The sequence below is a fragment of the Dipodomys ordii genome, unplaced genomic scaffold (assembly GCF_000151885.1).
Source record: "Dipodomys ordii isolate 6190 unplaced genomic scaffold, Dord_2.0 Scaffold167, whole genome shotgun sequence".
Classification (NCBI taxonomy): domain Eukaryota; kingdom Metazoa; phylum Chordata; class Mammalia; order Rodentia; family Heteromyidae; genus Dipodomys; species Dipodomys ordii.
This window is the reverse complement of record NW_012267383.1, coordinates 2,215,604-2,240,550: the sequence shown is the minus strand read 5'-3', so window position 1 is coordinate 2,240,550 and position 24,947 is coordinate 2,215,604. Positions and strand designations below refer to the sequence as shown.

The 24,947-nt window shown below is 37.9% G+C and overlaps 1 protein-coding gene across 6 annotated transcripts in view; it reads left to right on the top strand.

Annotated features, from left to right (window-relative positions):
- Ccdc91 (coiled-coil domain containing 91) overlaps positions 1 to 24,947 on the top strand; it is a 179,445-nt gene that overhangs the window by 104,738 nt on the left and 49,760 nt on the right. For all 6 annotated transcript variants that reach the window (XM_013033434.1, XM_013033429.1, XM_013033428.1 and 3 more), the window contains 3 exons: positions 2,704 to 2,796; positions 2,879 to 2,947; positions 4,910 to 5,086. In XM_013033434.1, coding sequence (XP_012888888.1) covers positions 2,704 to 2,796; positions 2,879 to 2,947; positions 4,910 to 5,086 — 339 coding nt within the window. The remainder of the gene's footprint in view (positions 1 to 2,703; positions 2,797 to 2,878; positions 2,948 to 4,909; positions 5,087 to 24,947) is intronic.

The following is a 24,947-nucleotide window of genomic DNA, read 5'->3' as shown; positions in this document are numbered from 1 at the left end:
GTGCGCATGCGCATACTTGTGCTCATGCTAGTTCGGGGGCTTAAATTCAGGGTCCCTTAGCTTTTTCATTCAAGGCTTGTGATCTACCATTTGAGCCACAGCTCTACTTCAGGCTTTTGCTTATTAATTGGAGATAGTGTGTCCTCATAGACTTTCCTGCTCAAGCTGGCTTCTAACCTTGATTCTCAAATCTCAGCCTCCAGAGTAGCTAGGATTATAGGCATGAGCCCTTGTTACCCAGCTTCCCCTATGCTTTTTATTTGTGATACAGCATCTCTTTAAGAATCATATTAGTCAGGCATGGGTAGATGAAAGCCAGCCTGGACAGAAAAGTCCTTTGGATTCTTATCTCTCAAAGTGAAAGTGTGGCTCAAGAGTGGTGGAGTACTAGCCTTGAGCAAAAAAGCTAAGGTCCAGCACCTAGGCCCTGAGTTCAAGCCCAGGTACTAGCATACACACACACACACACATATACCCATACACACATAAAAGTTAACTATTCCTATGAAAATCGTAGTGTCTTTTTAAAATTCCAGTAATTTTTATTTATTTGATGAGTGCTTTGTTTGTCCCCTTTTAAGCCTAAATTGAGTTTTAGGACTTGTGAAGATGATATTTATCACCTTTAAATCTAATTATTTGTCTGGTATTGTATCTTTGCATATTTTCTCATGAGAGTGTTACAGATTAAGTATATCGTTTCTGAGATTGTGAAATTCTGTATCCAATAACTACATGAAATACAAAATTATATGTAGTTGGATGCTGGTGACCCATGCGTATAATCCTAGCTACTCAGTAGGCTGAGATCTGAGGATCCTTGTTTGAAATCGGCCCAGGCAGACAAGTCCCCATGAGACTTTTTAATCTCCAATTAACCACTCAAAAACCAAAAGTGTTGCTCTGGTAGAGTGCTAGCCTTGAGCAAAAAAAGCTCAAGGACAGCACCCAGGGCCTGAGTTCAAACCCCATGACCAACCAAAAAAAAAAAAATTCTATGTCTACTGACTTGAGCTTATACAATGTGCTCATTCTTTGGTTGGCGCGCATGGAACCCATCATTGCTCCACATTGAATCATGTCATGATTTGCATCACAGTTTGAATTTGTTTTTAAGGGAAAACCACATCTTTCATGTGATTTATTTTACTCTTTTGAAAAACAAAGGATGAAAAGAACTGTTCTAATTTAAAACAGGAATGACATATTGTCTCAACTAGATGATACAGACTCTGTTTACTCCTCCCAATATAGACTGCCTCCCTGAGAAGTGTGTTAAAAATCAGAACAACTTTGAAAGACAGAGCTCTGTTTTACCAGATAGAATATCAGATTGACTTTATGTTCAAAAGGAACTTCCTGTATCTGAAACAGTATGAGTCTTTAGTAACTGAGCAAGAAGTCTGTGAGCATTGCCAGGTGTTTTAATTTTGTGTTCATATTGGAGCCTGGTCCGGAATACCATCTGGCTCTTATTATTGGAACTGTTGATAGAGTACAAGTTGAGTAGACAGTGGTAGCTCACACTTGTAATCCTAGCTACTCGGTAGGCTGAGATCTGAGGATTAAGGTTCAAAACCAGCCCGGGCAAGAAAGTCCGTGAGACCTTTATCTCCAATTAACCAGCAAAAAGCTGAAAGTGAAGTTGTGGATCAAGTGGTAGAGCACTTCCCTTGAGGGAAAAAGCTAAGAGACAGCACATGGCCCTGAATTCAAGTCCCACACCGGTACCCCCCAAATATATATATTGTGTGTATATATATATATTTATAGATATATAATTATATATAATATATATGTATATAATTATGTCTTATGTATAATATATAATGTGTTATGTTAATACATATATAACTTATATTTATTATGATAATATTTCACATATAATATTACAAGTTACATAGAAATATATTATATATATATATATTATATATATATATATTATATACATTATATATAATTATATAGTATATAATATATTATATAAGGTATGCATTATATATAATATACATATGTTATATATAATGTATAAATTTAAGTATAAATAAAATATAAACATTGACTTTTGTTAGAAATCTCTATTCAAACTCCAAGTGCTTAGTGAATAATAGTTCTCTGATGAACTTAAGTGTAGTTTCATTAGTACATTTCAATGAAAGTAAACTCACTAGCTCTCTATACTTTAGTACTAGATATGATATCTTTATGGATTGGTTTTTTTTTGAAACTGTGATAAAGTCTTGGGGCAAGAAGTAGTCTTATCTTTCAGTATCCTTAATGCTTTACTAGAGACCCACAGATAACTGGTTGTGGTTTTTCATCAAGCAAACAGTATATTTTCCCAGGTCTGGTTTTGGCAAGCTAATAAAAAAAAATTTCAGGGAGAATAATTTCCAAATTTAATTATGTAAAAAGACATATTACCACTTTCTGACTTGTTTTCTAATTTGGAATAGTTGTTACTACATTAGATCTCTTGTCTTGTTTGGGAAACTTGCAATCAATGTATATAGGATGAATAAGGAAATAGGAACTCAAAAGACTTTCTGCTTCATCTGCCTTTGTTTTACCATACTTCCAATTATTTCCTCCAGCAACTATTTCAGTATTCCTTTTTGGGCAAATGAATCCTATCATCTGACCTCCTTGTTGATAGATTTTGTTTCAGAGCCATAGTCATCATGCAGTTGTCTTTCCTTGCAGCATCAAAGGCTCCTTGAAATGCTAGACACAGAGGAGGAACTGTTACGAGAGAAAATAAAGGAAGCTTTGATTCAGCAATCTCAAGAACAGAAGGTAATGCTTCTAGTGAGCTCTGAGTACAGAAAGCATGTGTTCTCTTATCTCAAATAATTCATGACTGTCTTATCATTTTCAGGAAATATTAGAAAAATGTTTGGAGGAAGAAAGGCAAAAAAATAAAGAAACATTGGAATCTGCCGCAAAGGTATTTCTACTCCTAGAGTTGGCTTGTTTCTTAAGTTGAATTAAAAATTGAATTCAGTAATAATACAGTCTGGTCAATCTACTCGGGCATTATTTTATTCCAGGAGAAAATCAAAAGTTTTTCCTGATTTTTGAAACATAAGATATGTTAAATTCCTGTTGTATAGGATTTTGAATTTTTTTATAATGTAGATTAATTACTAATCTACTTAATGTAAATTAATGTGTGCTTTGGCACTAATACTCGGCTGGTATTTAATAGGTGTCATCATAGGGCTGTGTGTTTTGCAAGGAAACAGTTTTTTTAAAGCCAGGCTTAAAATAACTCATCTAAATAATGCATTCAGAAATATAAAAGGTACACATATCATACTTATCATACTATATCATATCAAGCTTATTATACTAGCTTTCATATTTGATTTAAAATTAAATTTAACCAACAAATATTGAGGAAAAACTATTAAGTAAACAAATACATGTATATCACTGTGCTGAGATTCCTATGATTTTGTCTCAAAGAATTTATAGTAAAAAATATTCATATACTAACAGAGGAGGAAGTAAATTATCATGAATGTGTTAGTAGTATGTCCACATAATAGAAAAATTTAAGCAACAAACTGCTTTTGAAAGCCTTAAAAGTAGCTAGTATTCTGAACCAGTTTGAAATTGATTTCTTTCATGAAGAAGACACATTGAAACTTCTTAGCAAAGGTGTGCCATAATGGCAGTTGACATTAATTTTAGGGAAATTGAAATTAACCCATATTAGAAGCAGGGAAAGAATTAATAGAATGAAAAAAAGTACACTGAATATCCAGGCCAGATATAGTTTTGGTAGAAATAGACTCATGATTATAGCTTGGAAATGAAGGAAATAGACTCTAAAATTAATAAAAGCTGAAATCAACATATAAGTTTGGCGTGAGTGTCATAGATAAAGACCAGGTTGTAAATTCCCAGAGTATGGATTCAAGAATCAGGAACAAGTAGAAAAAGGCCCTAATTCAAGTCCCACTATCACCTTCAAAAAAAAAGAAAAAGAAAAAAAAGAAAAAGTTTGAAGAGCTGAGTACTGGTGTCTCACACCTGTAATTCTGTCTACTTGGAAGTCTGAGATCTGAGGATTGCAGTTAGAAGCTATCCCAGGCAGATAAATTTAGGAGACTCTTATCTCTGACTAACCAACAAAAACCTGAAAGTGAAGGTGTGTCTCAAGTGGTAGAACACTTTCCTTAAGTGAAAATCAACAAGCAAGAATGAGAAGCCCTGAGTTCTAGCCCCAGAATTAGCACCCCCTCCAAAAAAAAAAAGAACAAGCAAAAAGCAACATTCTTTCTTTGCAATTGTGTTTGCAAAATTAAAATATAAAAAAGTTTGTTTCTTGCTTTTCAGTACTTACAGATAATGGTGATGAGATGGATGGAAGTATTAGCCAATGTGATTTTTTAAATAAAATATGTCAACATTTGAACAAGATGTGTAAATGAGTGAATTTTCTAAACAATAAGTGATTTACATATCAAATGATTTACATATCAATAACTGATTCATTCAAACTGCGAGAAAGAATCATAATATGCCAAAGGCCAAGATTCCTGCCTGTAAACCCTAGCTATTCCAGGAGGCTGAAGTCTAAGGCTTGTAGTTCAAAGATAGCTGAGACAGAAAAGCTAGTCTTATCTTCAATTTACCTACACAAAAACTGAACTAGAAGCATAACCCCAATGGTAGAGTGACAGCCTTAAGCAAGGCTCAATTTATTTGAAGCATAGGAATGCCATAAAAGTAAGTAGAAATGCTCATATTAAGAAAGTCCATTTTATGCAAGTATTCATTGTGTATGCAAACAGTAACCTCAGACCTAGACTGTAGAGCATCCCAGTCTTGTCTTTTAGCTTAACCACATAATTGTCCAGTCATTCATCTATGTTTTCTTCGTTCATTATTTGTTTTGAAGCTTGAGCAGGATGCAGTGAAGGATATAGTTATGAAAGCTGTAGAAGAAGAAAGAAAAAACTTGGAAAAAGTCCATGCAGAAGAAAGAGAGTTATGGAAGACAGAACATGCAAGAGATCAGGAGAAAGTGTCTCAGGCAATTCAGACTGCGCTTCAAGAACAAAGGAAGATAAGCCAGGTGAGCAAAGGCTTTTTGAACCTTTCTCTCCATAAGGAATCTTTACTCTTAGTGTATTTTACTTGAAATTGCCTCAGTTCACAAAATAATATCTTTTTGTTTTTCCTATTTACCTTTCAAACTGACAGTGTTTAATATTTTGCTATCCTCTCATCTTTTTGAAACTCAAAATTTGGTAATACCTTTTTTGTGTTCAAAAATGTCAGAATCCACATTTACATTTATTTAGTCATGCTATGTATATTAAGTCTCTTGGTTTCCCTCTCCTCTTTTCTCCTTCTCTTCTTGTTCCCTTCCCCTCTCCCACCTTCACCCTTTCCTCTTCTCTCCTCTCCTCTCCTCTTCTCCTAGTCCCTTCTCTTCCCCTCCCCTCCTTTTCTAAGTTTTTTTTTTGTTGTTGTTGGTCATGGGGCTTGAACTCTGGGCCTGGGTGCTGTCCCTCAGCTCTTCAGCTCAAGGCGAGCGCTCTACCACTTGAGCTACAGCACCACTTCTGGTTTTCTAGACCGTGAGACTCCCTCCTTTTCTTTCTTATGCCCTCCTCCCCCTCTTTGATTCCCCCTGCTTTTCCCCTCCTCTCTCCTCTCCTTGTACCTTCCCTCCCTTTTCCCCTCCACTGTCCATTCTTCTCCTCTTCGTCATTCTTGTCTGTTTCCCTCCTTTTCTCTCTCTGTCTCTGTATGTATATGTCCCCCCCACACAATCAATAAAATGTTTATATATTTGCATAGAGAAAATAGTGTGAGTCTATGTGCCTTTTGTTGGCAGCAATAGTTAATAAAGCCTTACAGATGTTTACTTTGGTCCCATAAAAGGATATACAGATCAACGAGCATGTCCTATATGTGAAAGCATTTAAAAATATTTTTTTTCAGTTACCATTAGTTATATAAAGGAGTTACAATTCAACCTGTTAGTTCATAAGTATAATGCATTTTGATCAGTGGTCACCTGTTCCACTGATAACCCCATCTCTCCCCGCCCTACCTCTCCCCTCAAGCTGCCTGGTTCCATTTTCACTTGTGTATGACATTATGACTGTATTTGCCTATCCTTCCTCTCTCCCTTTGACTTGGCTTCCTGGCCAATTCAATACATGTTTTGGCTTCCTAGCATTCATTTTATTAGACTGTAAGTTAGTTGTTTGGAGGAGTTACCACTTATCTGAACTTAAAAACTTGGCCTCTTTTATTTTCCACAATTGAATTTACAAGGTTCTATTTTCTTGGATTTTAATGTTTGCATAGGCAGAAATGCTTGACTAAATTGTCCCTGACACAAATAAAGAACATGGAAGTTGCCATTCAGGCTAGGTACTAATGGCTGGTGCCTGTAATCCTATGGAGGCTGAGATCTGAGGATCATGTTTCAAAGCCAGCCCAAAGCAGCCCAAGTCAATTAGACTCTTATCTCTAGTTGACTACCAAAAAGCTGGAAGTGAAGCTGTGGCTCAGCCTTTAACAAAATAAGCTTATGTATAGTTCCCAGGCCCTGAGTTCAAGCCCCAGGATCAGCATACACCCACCCACAAAACTAAACATTCATAAAAATGTCTGCAACATGGTCCTAGTATTAGATATGCTACCATTGTTCATTTGTTAAAATGTAGCTAAAATTTTTACATCCTTTATCTTGAAACCTAAGAGCTCTCAATGTTTCCTGGCCATCAGGAGCTGAGGTCTCCTGAGTTATCTTCATTCTTCATTCTAGTAGCCATCTAAGAAGATGGCTACTAGGATTTGCTAATACCATAGCCTCTCTTTGAGATCATCTGGTATCACTTAAGGCTTTCATGTGGTAATTTTGCTGTCTGTGTTCTATAACAGAAATATTAAGGTAGAAATCCTGTTAAAATTTCTCTGCAAGATCTAGACTTCTCGTCTCTACAAGTAAATGTGTGTGATCCATTCCAGAAAGTCTACAGCTTGGCAATTTTGTTGATCTTGTATTCCCATGAATGCTGGCATGTCCCTCACTGACCACACTGAAAGAATTCTTTTAGCACCAACATTGATTTTTGAGGTATAGATGATGTATCTATATACATATAACCTGTGAAACAATTATAGTAATACTAATAAATCATCATCATACCTGTTGTTCATGTAAGAGCCTCTTACAGCTCAAAGTCTGAATCCTGTGGTCAACATCTCTCCATTTTCCACATCTATCAGACATTGTTAGGAGGAATTCTGGAAATTCTGTGCATGGGGTGTGTGTGTGTGTGTGTGTGTGTGTGTGTGTGTGTGTGTGTGTGTGTGTGTGTGTGTGTGTGTGTGTGTGTGTGTGTGTGTGACCTGGGACTTTAGCTGGGGCATGGGGTGTGTGTGTGTGTGTATGTGTGTGTGTGTGTGTGACCTGGGACTTTAGCTGGGGCATGGGGTGTGTGTGTGTGTGTGTGTGTGTGTGTGTGTGTGTGTGTGTGTGTGTGTGTGACCTGGGACTTTAGCTGGGGCCTGGGAGCTGCCCCTAAACTTTTGTGCCCAAGGCTAGTTCTCTCTCATGAGAGACACAGTGCTACTTCACGCTTTTTGGTGGTTAATTGGAAATGAGGGTCTCATGGACCTTCCAATTCAGGCTGGTTTTGAACCATGATCCTCAGATCTCAGCCTCCTAAATAGCTATGATTACAGGCATAAGCCAGCAGCACCCGCAAATAATTTATATTTTATTGCAGTATTTTTCTCTGTCTCTGGCTTATATTAAGCACAGTAGGTTTTTCATACTGCTGCTGGGACTTGAACTCAGAGCCTAAGCCCTGTCTTTTAGCTCTTTTACTCAAGACTGGGGCTCTGCCACTGAGCCACAGCTCCACTTTGTGGTGGCTTTGTGGTGGTTAATTAGAGATCAGAGTCTCACAGACTTTCCTGCCCGTGCTAGATTTCAGCCTTGAGCCTCATAGCTGAGCCTCCTGTGTAGCTAGAACTACAGGTGGGAGCCACTTTTGAAGGCTAAGTTATGCATGTAGTGTGTGCATGCACGTGTCTTGTGTATCACATTTTCTTTATGTGTCACCCATCACCTCATACTGTCTTCATTCTTGGTGCTGTGAGTGATGCCTTGATGAACAGAAAGTCACTGTATCTGTAGTTCTGATTCCATTCCCTTTGACTGTATGCCTAAATATTGCATAAGCTTTTGAAAACTTTCTAAAGGCCAGCACCAGTGACTCACATCTGATTCTAGTTACTCAGGAGGCTGAGATTCAAAGCCAGCCTGTACAGGGCAGTCTGTGAGACTCTTACCTCCATTTAACCAGCAAAAAGCCAGAAATTGAGCTATGAGTCAAATCGTAGAAAGTATAAATGCTCAGGGACATCTCCCAGCAAAAAATTTTCTGAAGAATTTCTGCACTGATTTCCATAGAATCTGTAGCAATTTACATTCCTGCCAATAGAATAGAAAGGTTTCATGTTCTCCATGCCCTCACAAACTCTTCCTTCGTAAAAAAAAAAAATTATTGGTACTGGAATTGAGGAACACTTGCTAGGCAGTTTCTACCATTAAAGCCCTAACCCTAGTTCTGTTTTGCTCTACTTATTTTCAGACAGGGCTTTGTGTCCTTTTGCTGTAGCGTTCTTTAGACCATGATCTTAGCACCTAGACTTCCTGAGTAGCTGTGACTACAGGTACATGTCCTCATTCTAGGCTTATTTGTTGGGATGGACTCTTGGTAACTTTTTGCTCAGGTTGACCTTAACCTGTAATCTTCTGACTCTTCAAGGTAATCGGGATTACTGGTTCATACCACCATGCCCACCCAGCTCCATCTTCATATCGGAGCCAGTCTAACAGATGTTGAAGTGTGCTTTTTGCTTTAGATTTACGTTTTTTTCTGAAGCTTAGTGATAAATCAGTCCTCTTTCCTATGTGTGTTGGCCATTTGTAAGTATTCTGAATTCTCTGTTAGATGAAGCATCTATCTTCATTAGAGTTGCTTTCAAATGTATCTTGTCCTTTTCTTTGGGATATTATTTCCTGTTTATTTTTATTCACTTTGGTGTTTGTAAATATGTATTAGAAAAACCAGCTATGTCTCCCAATTCTTTTGGGACTAGTCTTGTATAGAAGAGCTTTGCTATCGGGCTGGTAAGTTGGTTCAGTGGTGGAATGCTTGCCTTGCATATATGAGGCCCTGGGTTCGATTCCTCAGCACCACATAAGCAGAAAAAGCTGGAAGTGGCGCTGTGCCTCAAGTGGTAGGGCACTAGCCTTGAGCTGAAGAGTTGAGGGACAGCATCCAGATCCAGAGTTTAGGTCCCATGGCTGACAAAAAATTAATGAAGAAGAGCTTCGCTGTTCAACCTGACCAGGATTCTAAAGCCTCTGAATACCTGTGTGCTCACCCACACAGGTTTTTGTTTTTATTAACTCTCTCCATCTGGAGTGTAATGCTCTGGACAAAGGTAACAGAAGCCAATCCTCAGGCAGCACCTGGAAAAACTAGGACATGTCTGGATCTTTCCCAAGCAGGAATCTGTGCTCTGTGATTTATATACCCCTTTTCTGCCCTAAGCAGAGGTGGGCTTCTAGCATCTGCCTACCTGTTAACTTAAACTCTACCACCTTTGTCTGGGTTTCTCAATAAGGGTGTTTGTTCTTGGATCCATATGTCCCCGGGGGTCAGAAATCAAGGAATTGTGGTGTTACCTCTGTCATACAGTTTTTTTTTTTATTATTATGCTTAAGGATGATCTTTCTGTACTTAGTTTCTTCAAAGGTTTTATAATGAAAGGATACAAAAAGACTTTTTTTGGCATCTATTGAAATGATCATGTGGTTTTTTTTTTTCCTTGACCCTGTTTTTCTGTTTACTGACTGACATATGTTAAACCATCCTTGCATCCCTAAATCATACCAACTTGATCATGGTGTAATATCTTTTCAGTGGGTTCTTAGATTTTGTTTGCCACTATTTTATTGAGAATTTTTATTTTTATTTAGTTATTTATTTTTGTTGTTGATTGTGGGGCTTGAACGCAAGGCCTGGGTGCTATCCCTTAGCTTTATTGCTCTACTAGTGTTCTACTACTTTGAACCACAGTGCTACTTCTAGTTTTCTGGTGGTTAATTGGAGATGAGAGTCTCACAGATCTTCCTGCCCAGGCTGTCTTCGAACTGTGATTCTCAGATCTCAGCCTTTTGAGTGGCTAGGAGTATAGGTGTGAGCCACCAGTACATGGTAAATTAAGAATTTTGTATCTATGCTTATCAGTTTCATCGACTAAGCTCATGCATGCTGTCTATTTCTTGCTTTCTCTTACTGTGTTCCCAACATGGTTTTGGCATGGGAGTGATTTTTTTTTTCATAGAATGATTTCTGAATTTTTTGGTATACCTTATGGAACATTGATGTTCTTTTTCTTTCTTTCTGTGTACATTTGTTTTAGAATATAATATCTTAGCTGCACAAGGGATTTTCATTGTGATCATGAGATATGTTTCATTGAGATGTTTCTAGTAGATAATATATTGTTGGATTATGCTTTTTAAACCATTCAGTCTGTTTTGATTGGAGCATGGAGCTATTTAGGGTTATGATTGAGAGTTATTTACTGTTCAATGTGGTTCTATTGGTTGTTTCATTACTGTTATTATATATATATATTTTACTAGTGTTGCTTGTTCTTTCCCTGTTTTTGTTTTTGCGTTTCATTCATTTGCTAAGTTAAAATGTTTAATATTCCTAATTCTGACATGTTCACTAGTCCTCTTTTAAATTTTATTCTTTACCAGATTCTCATGTTTGTGACTGTCTTTCTGTATTCCCTTAAGTATTTGGTACAATGTAGACTTGGTGAACAGAAATTCCTTTAACTTATTCATATTCTGGGAGGTCTTTATTCCTTTCTCTATCAAAATTTTAAGATAACTTTGCTGGATATATTATTCTCTGTTGGCAGTTACTTTAGTTCTTAAAATGTATTTTTCCATGCTTTTCTGGCTTTTAGGGTTTATTCAGAGATGCAAGTGATTTTGTGTTTACCTTTGGATATAAGTTGGCAATTTTCTTTTGGAGCTTTTAGTTTCTTTCCTTTGTTCTCTAGTCTTGGCATTTTAATTATGGTGTGGTATAGTAAAGCTCTTCTCTGATCATGTCTACTTGAGGTCTCACCAGATGTCTCACCAGATCCGTCACTGGATTTAAAGCTGAGAGAAGGTAAGGTTTTTGTTAAGACTCTCCAGGCCCTTGCCCTTCAGTTTATCTTGCTCTAACCTCTGAAGGAGGGCTAACTTGGCTCAGTTTTTGTCTTGTTTTGTTTTCTGCACTTGTGTTCTGTCCTGAGACTATTTTCTTGATTCCTGACACTCCCTTTTTCTCTTCAGAGTAGTCTCACCTGTCATCTGATCCTTCTTACTCAAAGAGTCAAAATGGTAGATGCTTCTAACCTTCCATCTTGCCTCCTTTCAAAAGCTACTTTTTGAGGGTTTTGGTGTACAGCACTGAACAAGGTAGACAAGTTCCTTGGTCTTGTTGGAGCTTATATGAACTTCAAAAGGGGCTATAATAAAGAATATATTCCATTTAATGATTGAGCTGTGAAGAGAAACTGTCATGACTGTGTTTCACTGAGTATCATTGTAGCTAATTTCCTTAGATAAGAAAGAAGACCAAGTCATGAAATGCGCATATATGTCATATGATTCTGTATGTGACATTCTAGAAAAGACAGAGTGCCATGGGAGAAAACAAACTATCTTTTTCAGTGGGAGAGAAATGCTTGTGGTAGTAGTTGACAGGACTTTTAGTGAGTCTTATTACATGTCAATAGTTTCTAAATAAAGCTGTCTTAACAAAACAAATGACAACCTGAATAAATTGTTGGGTACATGGTAACTTCATACAGTATAGTGAGGAAAGATGGAGTTTCATTGAAATGAAACTTTGATCTGAGTATATTAGATTTGTGATGCCTAGTCATAGTCCTACAGAAAATGTTGAGAAGTTTGGGCTTGGAGTTCAGGTGAATTGTTGGGCTAGAGATTAAAGTTTGACATTAGTCATAGATGAAAAATAAGGACATATTTCCTGGATAAAGCTTCCGTGGGATGCATCTTCTACTTAGAAATAAGACAACCAGATACTGGTAGCTCAGGCCTGTAATCCTATAATCCTGTTGACTCCAGAAGCTGAGATCTGAGGATAGCTGTTCAAACCCAGCCCAGGCAGATGCATATAAGAGACTTCTTAACTCCAGTTAACCAGCAAAGTGCTGGAAGTAGAGCTATGGCTCAAGCAGTAGAGTGCCAGCCTTTAGCAAAAAAAGGTAAGAGAGGAACAGTATGAGGTTCTGAGTTCAAGACCCTAGTACTGACAGAAAAAGGAAGAAAGGAAGCAAGGAAGGAAATAGGAAGAAAGAAGAGAGTGAAAGGAAAGAAAAGAAAGGGAAAGGAGGAAGTAAGTTGGGAATGAAGTTAAGAAGTTGGAAGGAAGGAAAGAAGGAAGATAGTTTAGTTGGGTGATAGTAAAAATTGTCTCACAGTTAAGTTGTTGTCTTTCAGTTTAAATGATGGAAGTGGTGCTTAATTTGTTAATGCTTCCTAAGATGCTAAGGGTCGCCTATGTGAACAATAGTTTGTCCTTCTGCTGTGGTCCTTACAAGTGGCAGGAACTGGCCCAATGCCAATTCTGTCCACTAGTTCTCTGGCCTAGACAGCCTGAGGAACTATCTCCAGGGACCTAAAAGCTGCACTGAGTCCTAGGAGGAAGTGACTTTCTGCAAACCTGGAAGCCACTTTGTAATTGTAAGATTACTTTACTTGACTGTATGCAAAGGATTGTATTCAAAGAAACCTGAAAATCAAGCATAATTAACGGCATTTTACATCTTTATTTGGCTACTAAATCATTGAGACTATGGCAGAGCAAATGCAGTCATTATAAAGAAACTGAGGAATGAAAGTGGGAAATAGCTCCTGTGTTACAATTTGTCTCTAGATTCCATCTGTGCTAACACTGGCATTAGTCAGGGAAATAGACATTCAGCTAGAACAGACAGCACAATCTTCAAGATTGTGGTAGATATTTCTCAGAACTTATTTGGGAGATGTTTTTGTTTGGCCTTGGTCATGAGTTAGACAAATCACAGTGTTAATTGTAGGATATACTTTTTTTCCCTGAAATATTAACAGGATTTATGACTGACTTATTTATTTTCATATTAGATTAATTTGGGGTCCCTTAAAAAGCCTTGCTAAAGAAAGGAATGCATATTTGTTACTGATACCAAAGTATGCAAAAAAGCAAGTAGTCATAAATTTTGCTGTTCTAGCAAAGTCCTGTAAAAAGATCCAGTCATGTAGATAGGGAGATGATGTCTGGCATTGGAAACTCTTCATAATAGCTTATAACCACAGTCCCTGTAATTTGGGGGTATGGTTTTCCCCCGAAACTACAGACATTGCAATCAGTGGTTAAATTTCCTTTGAGTAATTTAGAATTGCCACCTGACCCTTCTTAGAAAAAAAAAAGAAACTGGATTTTATCTTAGCAAGCTTTATTGCATCCCTTAGTTTTTCTGTTGTGAATTGTTTTGATTTATTTACTTGACAATTTTTTATTTATAGTACTTTGATAATCTTGTTTATCATAGATAGAATTATATAGTGCCTTTTTTTTAATAGGACTGGAGTTGGGCACTTGTTAGACTTGAGTCACGTTCCCATTCCTTTTTTTTAATATATATTTTTTATTGTAAAAATACTGTGTAGAGGGGATTACAGTTACTTGAGTAAGGTAATGAGTACATTTCCTATCGAGCATTATTTTCCTCCTTTTGTTTTTCCCCTACCATCCCTTCCCTCCCCAACTCTTCCTACAAAGTTGTAAAGTTCGTTTTCAACATATTGTCTTGTACATCTCATTGTTACAATGGGTCAACCTTATTTTTGTTATTTCCCTTCCCCTTCCCAAATTAGAAAAATGTATATACAAGATGCAGGGCACCGGAACCAAATACTGTGCAAACAGGGATTATACCATGGGGGGAGAACATACAAAGGAAACAAAAAAATCACATAGTACATTATAAGTACATTAAAAACAAGGGCAACAAAGGTAAAACCTCTTGTGTCCCTATCTTGGGGTTCATTTCGCTTAACATAATCTTATATGGTCATATGTACATGGCTTTTGACCTTTTCTGCTTGTCCTAGACATATACTAGTTATTGCAAATAAGGGAAACCAGAGTGCCTATGTTTCTTTGGGCCTGGCTTACTTCATTTAATATAATTTTTTCCAAGTCTTCCCATTTCCTAACAAATGGGGTGGTATCATTCTTTCCAATGGAGGTATAGAATTCCATTGTATATATATATATATATATACCACATTTTCTTGATCCATTCATCTACTGAGGGCATCCGGGTTGGTTCCATATCTTAGCTATGGTGAATAATACTGTGATAAACATAATTGTGCTGGTAACTTTAGTATGGCCTTGTTTATGATCATTTGGGTAAATGCCCAAAAGTGGGATTGCTGGGTCATAGGGGAATTCTATGTGTATGTAGTCTTTTGAGGAACCTCCATACTGCTTTCCAAAGTGGTTGAACAAATTTATACTCCCACTAACAATGCAGTAATGGTTCCCTTTTGGCCACATCCCCTCCAGCATATGTTGTTAGATTTCTTGATAATAGCCATTCTAACTGGGGTGAGGTGGAATGTCAATGTTGTTTTGATTTGCATTTCTTTTATGGCTAGAGAAGTTGAGCTTTTCTTCATGTGTCTGTTGGCCATTCTTATTTCTTCTTCAGAGAAGTCTTTCTTTAAGTCTTTAGCCCACTTATTAATCAGGTAGTTGTTTCTTTCAGGATTTGTTGTTGGGGGATTTAATTTTTTTAAATAAGTTTTTATTGTGAAAATACCACACAGAGGGGTTACAATTACATGAGTAAGGTAATGAGTACATATCTTACCAAGCATTGTTGCCTCCTCTGTTTTTCCCCTACCATCCGTGCCCTCCCATCGCCACGACTACACTCCCCCTCCGCCAAAGTTGTAAAGTTCCTTTTTCAACATAGTATATTGTACATCTCATTGTTGCAATGGGTCCACCTGTATCCCTATTTAAACAATTTGTTTTTTCCCTTCCCCTTGGGGATTTAATTTTTTGAGTTCTAAGTATATTTTTGATATGAGGCCCTTGTTCATTGTATGTCTAGTGAAAATCTTCTCCCAGTCTGTGGGCTTTCTATTGATCTTACTAGCTATGTCCTTTGCCATGCAGAAGCTCTGCAACTTCATGCAATCCCATTTGTCCAACCTTTCTATAATTTGTTGTTTCTGGGTCTTTATTAAGAAAATTTCGTCCTGTGCCAAGCAGCCCTAGAGTTTCTCCTATTCCTTCCTGTAATGTTTGCAGGGTGTCTGCTTTTACTTTGAGGTCTTTGATCCATTTGGAGTTGATTCTGGTACAGGATGATATATAAGGATCTGGTTTAATTTTCTATAGGTGTTAAACTAATTTTGCCAACACCATCTACTGTATTTTTAGCCCCCTTACCAAAGATTAGGTGCCTATAGGTTTGTGTGCTCATTTCTGGGTTTTCAGTTCTATTTTGTTGGTCCTCAGGTCTGTTCTTGTGCTAGTACCAAGCTGTTTTGATTACTATGGCTTTATAATAGAGTTTGAAGTTTGGTATTGATATTCCTCCAGCACTGTTCTTTCTGCTAGGGATTGTTTTTGCTATTTGGGGACTTTTACTGTTCCATATGAAATTTTGGATTGCTTCTTCTATTTCATTGAAGAATGAGGTTGGGATATTGATAGAGGTATCACATTGAATTTGTAGATAGCCTTTGGAAGTATTGCCATTTTCATGATGTTAATCCTCCCAATCCAGGAGCATGGGAGTTTTTCTACTTCTTTAGTTCTGTTTCAGTTTCCTTTTTCAGGTTTTTAAAGTTTTCATCATAGAGGTCCTTCACTTCTTTAGTTAACTCCTAGGTATTTTATTTTTTGTGGGGCTATTACAAAAGGAATTGCTTTCCTGATTTCAGCCGCGCTGTTCTTGTTATTGGCATACAAAAAAGCCATTGATTTTTGAGGGTTAATTTTATACCCTGCTACTTTGCCAAAGTTTTGGATCCACTCAAGTAACTTGGGAGTGGAGTCCATGGGGTTCTTTAAAAACAAGATCATGTCATCTGCAAAGAGGGAGAGTTTTACTTCATCTTTCCTTTTTTGGATCCCCTTTATGTTTGCAGCTTGTCTTATTGCTCTAGCTAGGCACTCTAATACTAAACTGAAGCAAAGTAGAGATAGTGGACATACTTCTCTGGTTCCTGAGTTTAGAGGAAATGGCTTTAGCCTTTCTCCATTAAGTATAGTGTTGGCTGTAGGTTTGTCATATACAGCCTTTATTTTATTTATTTATTTTTTGCCAGTCATGGTGCCTGAACTCTGGGTCTGGTCACTGCCCCTCAGCTCTTCAGTCAAGGATAGTGCTCTACCACTTGAGCCATAGCACCACTTCCAGCTTTTTCTGCTTATGTGATGCTGAGGAATCGAACCCAGGGCCTCATGCATGCAAGGCAAGCACTCTACCACTTAGTCACCTTCCTAGCCCCATACAGCCTTTATTAATCATGTGGTTCTTTTTTTAGTATATATTTTCATTGTAAAAATACCATACAGAGGGGTTACAGTTACATGAGTAAGGTAATGAGTAAATCATGCGGTTCTTATCCTTCCTCTTGTTGATGTGCTGAATTATATTAATTGATTTATGTATATTGAACCAGCTTTGCATTCCTGAAATGAATCCTCTTCAATCATGGTGTATGATTTTTTTTTATGAGTTGTTGAATTCAATTGGCCAAGATTTTGTTGAAAAGTTTTGCATTGATGTTCATCAATGAAATGGGTCTTTTTCTTTGATGAGTCCCTGCCTGGTTTTGGGCTGAGGGTTATGATGGCTTCCCAGAAAAAGTTTGGTAGTGAACTTCCACTTTCAATTTCATTGAAGAGTTGAAGGGAGTATTGGTGTGAGTTCTGCTTTGAATTCAGCTGCAAATCCATCTGGTCCTGGGCTTTTCTTAGGTGGGAGGTCTCTGACTTGATATGGGTCTATGAGGTCTCTGCTTGATATGAGTCTATGAGGTTGGTTTAAATCATCTTGATTTAGTTTGGGCATGTCAGTCTTTGCTAGAAATTCATCCATTTCTTCCAGATTCTCAAACTTACTAGCATAAAGGTTTGAGAAGTATTCCCTTATAATGTTCTTAATCTTGGTTGTTTCTGTAGTGATGTTACCATTCTCATCTCTTGAGTTTGTTTATTTGGGTGTCTTCTCTTCTTTTTATGATAAAATTTGCTAAGGGTCTGTCAATTTTGTTAGTTTTTTTGAAGAACCAACTCTTTGTTCTATTGATTTTTTTGGACTCTAATTCATTTAATTCTGATTTAATTTTAATTGTTTCCATCTACTGGATTGGGGTTTAGCTTACTGCTCTTTTACAAGGAGCTTCAGGTGCCTCGTTAGATTGTTGTTTTTGTAGGAACTCAGAGCTATAAACTTGTCTCTGAGTACTGCCTTGGCTGTGTCCCAGAGGAGCTGGTAATTTGTGTGTTCATTTTTGTTAAATATCATGAACATTTGAATTTCCTTTCTAATCTCTTCCATGACCCACTGGTGGTTCAACAGTGTGTTGTTCAACCTCCATGTGTTACAGGATTTTCTTCGGTGGTTTTTGGTGTCGAATTCTAATTTTATTCCATTGTGGTCTGAGAGAATGCAGGGCATAATTTCAGTGTTTCTGAATTTGGACAAATTTTCTTTGTCACCTAAAATGTGGTCTATTATGGAGAATGTTCCATGTACTCCCGAGAAGAATGTGATTCTGATGCTGCTGGGTGAAATATTTGGTAGATGTCCATTAAGTCTAGTTGATCTATGCAACTGCATAGGTCTGAGGTTTCTCTGTTGAGTTTTTGCCTGGTTGATCTATCCAGTGGGGATAATGTTGTCTTAAAATCCCCAACAATTAATGTCTTTGAATCTATGTATGATTTTAGGGAAAATAGTGTTTCCTGGATAAATTTGGGTGCTCCATTATTTAGTGAATAGATATTTAGACTTGTAATGTCCTCCTGAAGGAGAGATCCCTTAATTAGTATGTAACGACCTTCTTTATCTCTTCTTGCTAATTTTAATTTGAAGTCTATTTTATCTGATATTAGGGTTGCAACTTTCACCTGTTTATGGGGGCCATTTGTTTGGTAGATTTTATTCCAGCCTTTCACTTTCAGAATATGTTTGTTTTTGTGGGCAAGGTGTGTCTCTTGAAGACAGAAGATAGAAGGATCTTGCTTTTTGTTCCAACTAGACAACTTTGCTTAATTGGAGAGTCAAGTCCATTAATATTGATAGTTAGGACTTCAGGTGTTTGGTAGTTCCTGCTATGTTATCCACCTTCTTGGGGACTGTGCCAGCTGAGTTCTTCCTGTGGTTCTTTGATTCTCTGGAGTTGTTTCTTGGCCTTTATCGTGCTCTTGTTGGTATCTTTTGTAGGGATGGTTTGGTGGATCTGTGTTTCAATTTTTCTTTGCTATGAAACGTTTTTATTTGTCCTTACATTATGAAGCAGAGTTTTGCTGGGTACAGTATTTTTGGTTGATAGTTGTCTTTAGGATGTGGCACACATAATTCCAGGCTCTTCTTGCTTTCAACGTCTATGCTGAGGAATCTGAAGTTATTCTGATTGGTTTCCCTTTATAGATGATTGGTTTTTTTTCTTCCTGACAACTTTTTTTCTTCCTGATCCTTTACCTGGTCTCAACTGATCCTGTGTGGATTACAATGTGACAGTGGGATGTCTTGTTCTGGTCTGGTTTATTTGGGGTTCTAAAGGTTTCTTGTATCTGAATGGGCCTATCTCTTTGCATGTTTGGGATGTTCTTGGCTTGGATCCTGTTAAAAAATTTTTCTATACCTTTAACTTCTGTCTCTAGGCCCTTTACACCCATTAGCCTTAAATTAGGCCTTCTGATGGTGTCTTCTAAATGTTGAATATTTCTTGAATTTGTCTTGAATACTTGTCTGTTCTTTCTCTATAATGTCTAGGCTATGTTCAATCCCAGAGATTCAATCTTCTGCATGGTCTAACCTACTGTCGAGACTTTCTACTTTGTTTTTTATTTCCTTTCCTTCTAATTGATCAGATTCGATGGCTTCAAATTCTTTGTTGGGCCTTTGTTTTAGATCTTATATGGACTTTTTACCTCCTTAATTTGGTTTTCAGTGTTTATTCTCCAGTCCCTTAGTTGATTGGTTATAATTTCACTAGACTCCCGTTTCCTTCAGTTGGGCTTCATTCAGCATTCTCTTTGTGGCCTGCATGGATTCCTCCAGCTTTCTGTTTGTGAATTCAGTGAATGCCTCTACTAATCTTTGTTTATTCTCGGTTTGCTCATGCAATTCCTCTGTTAATCTTTGATTAGCCTTCTCACGCTCATGAAATTCTTGTATTAATTTTTGGTTAGCCTCATCATGCTCATGCATTCCCTATCATGATCACAGAGTCCTTTGCAGGCTTTCAGTCTTTTCATTCAGCATGTTTACCAGTAATGTTTGTAGAGCATTTGGGGAACTCTTGTCTGGATTATTCATCAAGTGCTCTGTTGCCTGATTATCATGAGCAGCAGTTGAGATACCTGGAGTTGCCATTTTTCTTTTGTTTCTCCAGCTTGTTCTGCCCACTTGGGTATGAAAGAAAACCTATTATGCACTAGAACATCGTCTTTTAAGACAACCATCAACGAGAGCCCTGTAGTTGCACAGATTGTTTGATACAGTAAAAATGAGTGCAGATACAATCTAGCTCAACAAATACAATCTAGTTCAACAACAACCAACTAGGGGTCAATGGACTAAGGATATCAAAGAAGGAGTCAACAGACCAGAAATTTATAGGTTTAGGGAGAATTGTGAGGAGAAAATAAGGTTAGAGAAATTTGGGGAGGGAAAGGAGAAGAGGTAATTATAACCTAAATTCAGACCTAAATTCAGAGAGAGGAAAAGGACAGAAGGAAGGGACAAGAGAGATACAAACAAAAATGAAAAGTAAAAAATTTAAAAGTGAAACACTTAAAAAATTATATAAGTATAAAGAAATAGTACAATTAAGGGAGCTAAGGTTGAGAGTTTGTGAATTTAGTAATCAATATCTGAATTAAGTATGCACACAATGAAGGATAAGGTCTAATAATCAAAGATGGGTATATATCTGAGGATGAACAGAAAAGCAACTAAGTAAATAAAAAAAACAAAAAGGACCGAAAGGGAAAAGGGTAAAAAGATAATTAAAAAAATTAAAAACTAAAGTAAAAATTATGAAAAAAAAAAGAAAACAATTTTTTTAAAAATTAGGTAGAAAAAAGAGTTCTTCAATTTTTTTGGATGGGAGATCTTGTCTCCCCTGTGTCTGTGACCAGTCTCTTGGTGGAGTGTCTGGTTTGCCTGAGGCTTGATTGGTTTCTTAATCAGTTTGCTTGAGTAGGTAGAATGAAGTTCTGCCTTACTAGGGATTTTATGACCATCCTCTCCCAGGCTGGTTCAGTGGGAGGGTGATATGCTTTGAGCATCACAAAAGAGGGAGATGGCTGTTTCCTCTAGCTTGGAGTTGCTGTTATGGGGCTGGGTTGTGGGTAGGGTTGAGGCCTGTCAGTAATCAGTAGCTTTTCCTCAGGGGCTTAGCTCCTGAGATACTCACACAGCCCAGCCTGGAGCCATTCTCAGGAGTTTTGTTTACTGAGTTTCCAATTGTTTTTCTTTTACCTTCCTACAGTTGGGTCTGCTGCTTGTGCTGCAGTGGGGTGGGGCATTCTCTGGCTCTGTTTACTCAGTGAAGAAAGTCACTCCTCCATGGGCAGAACTGCCTCTGCCTGGAAGGGCAAAGTTGCACCAGAGGTGGAGCTGAGCCCTGCAGGTCAGGTTCCTTTGATCTGTTGAATGGTTCCTATTCTCTTATTCCAAGTCCTGAGTCTTTGTCAGTATCAAAGCTGGAGTTCTTCCCATGGCTGCTCTGTGAGAAGGCGTGAGGATGTCTTGTGGTACTCAGCCTTTCCCTTAGTTTCTGAGTCATCCACAGTCTGTGACTGTCTGTGGTCAGCAGGATGAAGATTTCTGCTCCTTGTCAGTTCTTGCTGGTGATGAAGTAGCACCCTCTTGCACACCGCCTCTGAGCACCTTTGTCCCGGACTCTCTCTGTTGATATGGCAGCAGCCACAGCCACTGCCCCTGCCGCCGCCACCATGGGCACCAGCGAGTGCTCGAATCTGTCTCCTTAACCAAGATGCCTGAATTTTTCCAATCTGGCCAACTCTCAGTACTTTGATACCACAATTGGTGTGACTGACTCTAGCCTTGGACTTTTCACTGGAACACCAAAACTTGTTTCTATGCAAGAGCTTGTTTAGTCCCCACCTTCTCCTCTGCCATCTTCCTCTCCCATTCTTTAATTGTATATTTTATTTTAATTTTCATTGTTATTATAATGGTGATGTTACATGAGTCAGGTAATGAGTACATTTCTTTTTGGACAATGTCACCCCTTCCCTTGCTCTCTCCCAGTATTCCCTCCAATCCCCATCCACAAGTTGTATAGTTTATTTTCAATATAGCGTCTAGTGAATACCACTGCTGCATTTCTTCATCCTTTGTCCCTCCATTTCTCTTAGCATTTTTAATATCAAAAGTTTAATGTCAGTCTGGAGCCAGTGTCTCATTCCTGAAATCCTAGCTTCTCAGGTAACTGAGATCTAAGGATTGTGATTTAAAACCAGCCCAAGCAGGAAAGTGTGTAAGATTCTTACTTCCAATTTACCAGCAAAAAAGACAGCAGTGGAGGTATGACTCAAGTGCCTCCAGTGGTAGAGTACAAGCCTTGAGTGAAAAAGCCAGAGAAGAACAAGAGGGTCCTGACAAATTCTACTACTGACACCAAAAAAGGAGAATGTGAGTGTGTGTGTGTGTGTGTCTGTGTGTCTGCCTGCCTGTCTGTCTGTGTGTATGTGTATGTATGTATTTTTCAGATACCGAATTTAAATGATTCTTTTTTTCTTTAGTACTGAGGATTGACCTCCAAGGCCTTGTACATGCTAGGCAACTATTCTACCACTTGAGGTACACTCTCAGTCATTTGTTGACTTATTGATTGATTGTGTGAGATATATTCTTGTTAACTTTGCCTGGGCTAACTTCAAACATTTGATCCTCTTGTGTTGACCTCCTGAATAGTGGGTATTATAGGCATTCAGTATCTTTCTTGGCTTAATGAAATACTTGGAAATTAATCTGGGAGAGTTGAAGATAATTATGTCCAATTTGAGAAAGTGTTTAAACAAATCCTGTCTGTGTGCTCTTCTGTGATATGTGGCTAGAGCAGCCATATCATGGTCATTCTCACTGGAATCATTATATCCATTGTAGTTACAGAATGACACCAAAAATTGGAAATTTGAAATGCACCAGATATTGGAACATTCTAAATTTCAAATTTTAAGAGAGAGAGAGAGAGAGCCAAATGGCCAGTTAGAAGTGAGCAGAACTTTCTTGATTTTCTGTGATTCAGAACAAAACAGCCAGAGCACAATTACACAACAAGGTTGAAAAGACAAGGTTGAATACATTGTGTGGAACTCTGCACATAAGCTGTCCTGAGAGGTAGATGAGAGTGAATGTTCCTTGCTATAGTCACAGTCCACCCCTGCTCAAACGTGAGAAGGTACTTAAAGAAGAGAAGAAATAAAAATCCCACACAAAATGACTAGGATTCAAGTTAGCATAGCTCGAGTGTAGTCCACTCCTCCATCAACACTGTAGACAGACAGCACAACTTGTAGCAGGTGCAGTATTTTTATGCCATAAGTCCTTGTTAATGTACACTGCTGACAGGACTAGAGCAGTCATCACAGATGGCATTGCTCTCAGATGCTTCTTCCAAAACCTACCTTCCTGATCTGTTCGGAGTGCCCCACCCTGTGAGGCCTAAGGAGAAAGCATCCACACAGATATACTCTGTCAAAATATACAAACTCTAGCCAGTCACTGGTGGCTGTCATCTTGGGAGGCTAAGATCTGAGGATCTTGGTTCAAAGCCAGGTGGAGCAGTGGAGCTCAAGGACAGTGCCCAAGCTCTGCATTTAAGCCCTAGGACCAGCACCAAAACGAACAAAGAAAGAAAAATTCTTACCAGAGAAGTAACAGGGACTTTTGCTACAAAATCTATTGGAAATTTACATAATACTCCACAATCATCTAGTATCCCAGGATGGATCATCAAGCAAAGGCTGTTTTGTAGAGAGACCATCACATTGGGGCACTGGGGGCTTGTACCTGTACCCATAGCTACCCAAGGGGCTTAAATCCAAGGATCATGGTTCAAAGCCAGCCAGGACAGACTGTTATTTCCAATTAACTAGCAGAAAGCCAGAAATGAAGGTGTGGCTCAAAGTTGTAGAGCACCAGCCTTGAGAGAAAAACCCAAGTGAGACTATAAGGCCCTTGAGTTCAAGCTCCAGGTCCAGCACAAAAATGAATGAATGAATGAATAAAATATAACTAAAGGCAAAAAGGGGAATGGGGATAAAGCTGCCACAGAGAAGGACTAGCTCATAAAGCAATCCATTAAAATGAAGGTTTCTCATCAGAAACTCTAAAGGCCAGGAACACACAGACTATTGTATTTCAAGAATGGGAAGAAAACCAGATTATCATATTCTGCAAGATCATCCTTCAGAATTGCAAGAGAAACAAAGAGCTTCCTAATAAAAAGATAACTAATGAATTTTCTAACCACAAAGCCATCATCACAGAAGATACTTAAAGGAATTGTCCACACAGAAGATGAAGATAACTACCCTGAGTACACAGGAAGAAGTAAATCCACTGGAAGAGCAGATAAGCAGGTGAGAATTAGGAAAGAATCAAACACTGGCAAAACAATGAAAGAACAGGAACTAAGTCATACCTTCAACTATGGCTAAATATAAATAGTTTTAATTCTCCAATTGAAAGAGAAGATTAATGGATTAGATTAAAGGGCAATGTCTGTAAGCAACAAACCTCACCAGCAAGGATATACACAGAGTGAGAGGATGGGAAAGCCTTGTTCTCTGTAAGCAAGTGTAGATGCCTGTAGTCATCTCTGGCAAGAAGACTTCAGGGAAAAAACTAATCAACAGAGACAGATTAAGATCACTACTTGTGTGGGCAAAGGGAACAATCCATCTGGACAGGAAAGTCCTTGTGAGACTCTTATCTCCAATTAATCACCAGAAAACTAGAAGTGGTGCTAGGGCTCAAGTAGTAGAGTAGCTAGACTTATGCTTAAGAGCTCAGGGACAGTGCCCAGGCCTACAACCTACCAAAACAAAAAGAATGTATGATTGTATATGTATATATATGTAATGTGTGTATGCATATATATCCATTTGTATCTTTGTATGTGTAAATATATATACATATGCATATACTGGTTGTTGGCTTATGCCAATGTCTATTGTCTATTTCCATGTTCTAAGGATACAGGCATAATTTCACTAATACTCATCAGCCTCAGTTTAAGACCTGTGTCCTCAGGTCCATAAAAGTTCACATTCACATTAAGAAAATGAAATCTCTGGAACTGTTAGTAACCATTCTGGGATCATACATTGGGTAATAGCATTCGTGGTCAAGCCAATGGCAGAGCTGAAACCTTGTTATTTAACCTAGAAGATTTTAAAAAATTATATATACAAATAGCAAAGTTTGTCATATGTAAAAAGGACTTCCCTCACAGGATAGATATTCATCCATGTATGTATATATATATATATATATATATATGTACATATAATATATAAATCTAT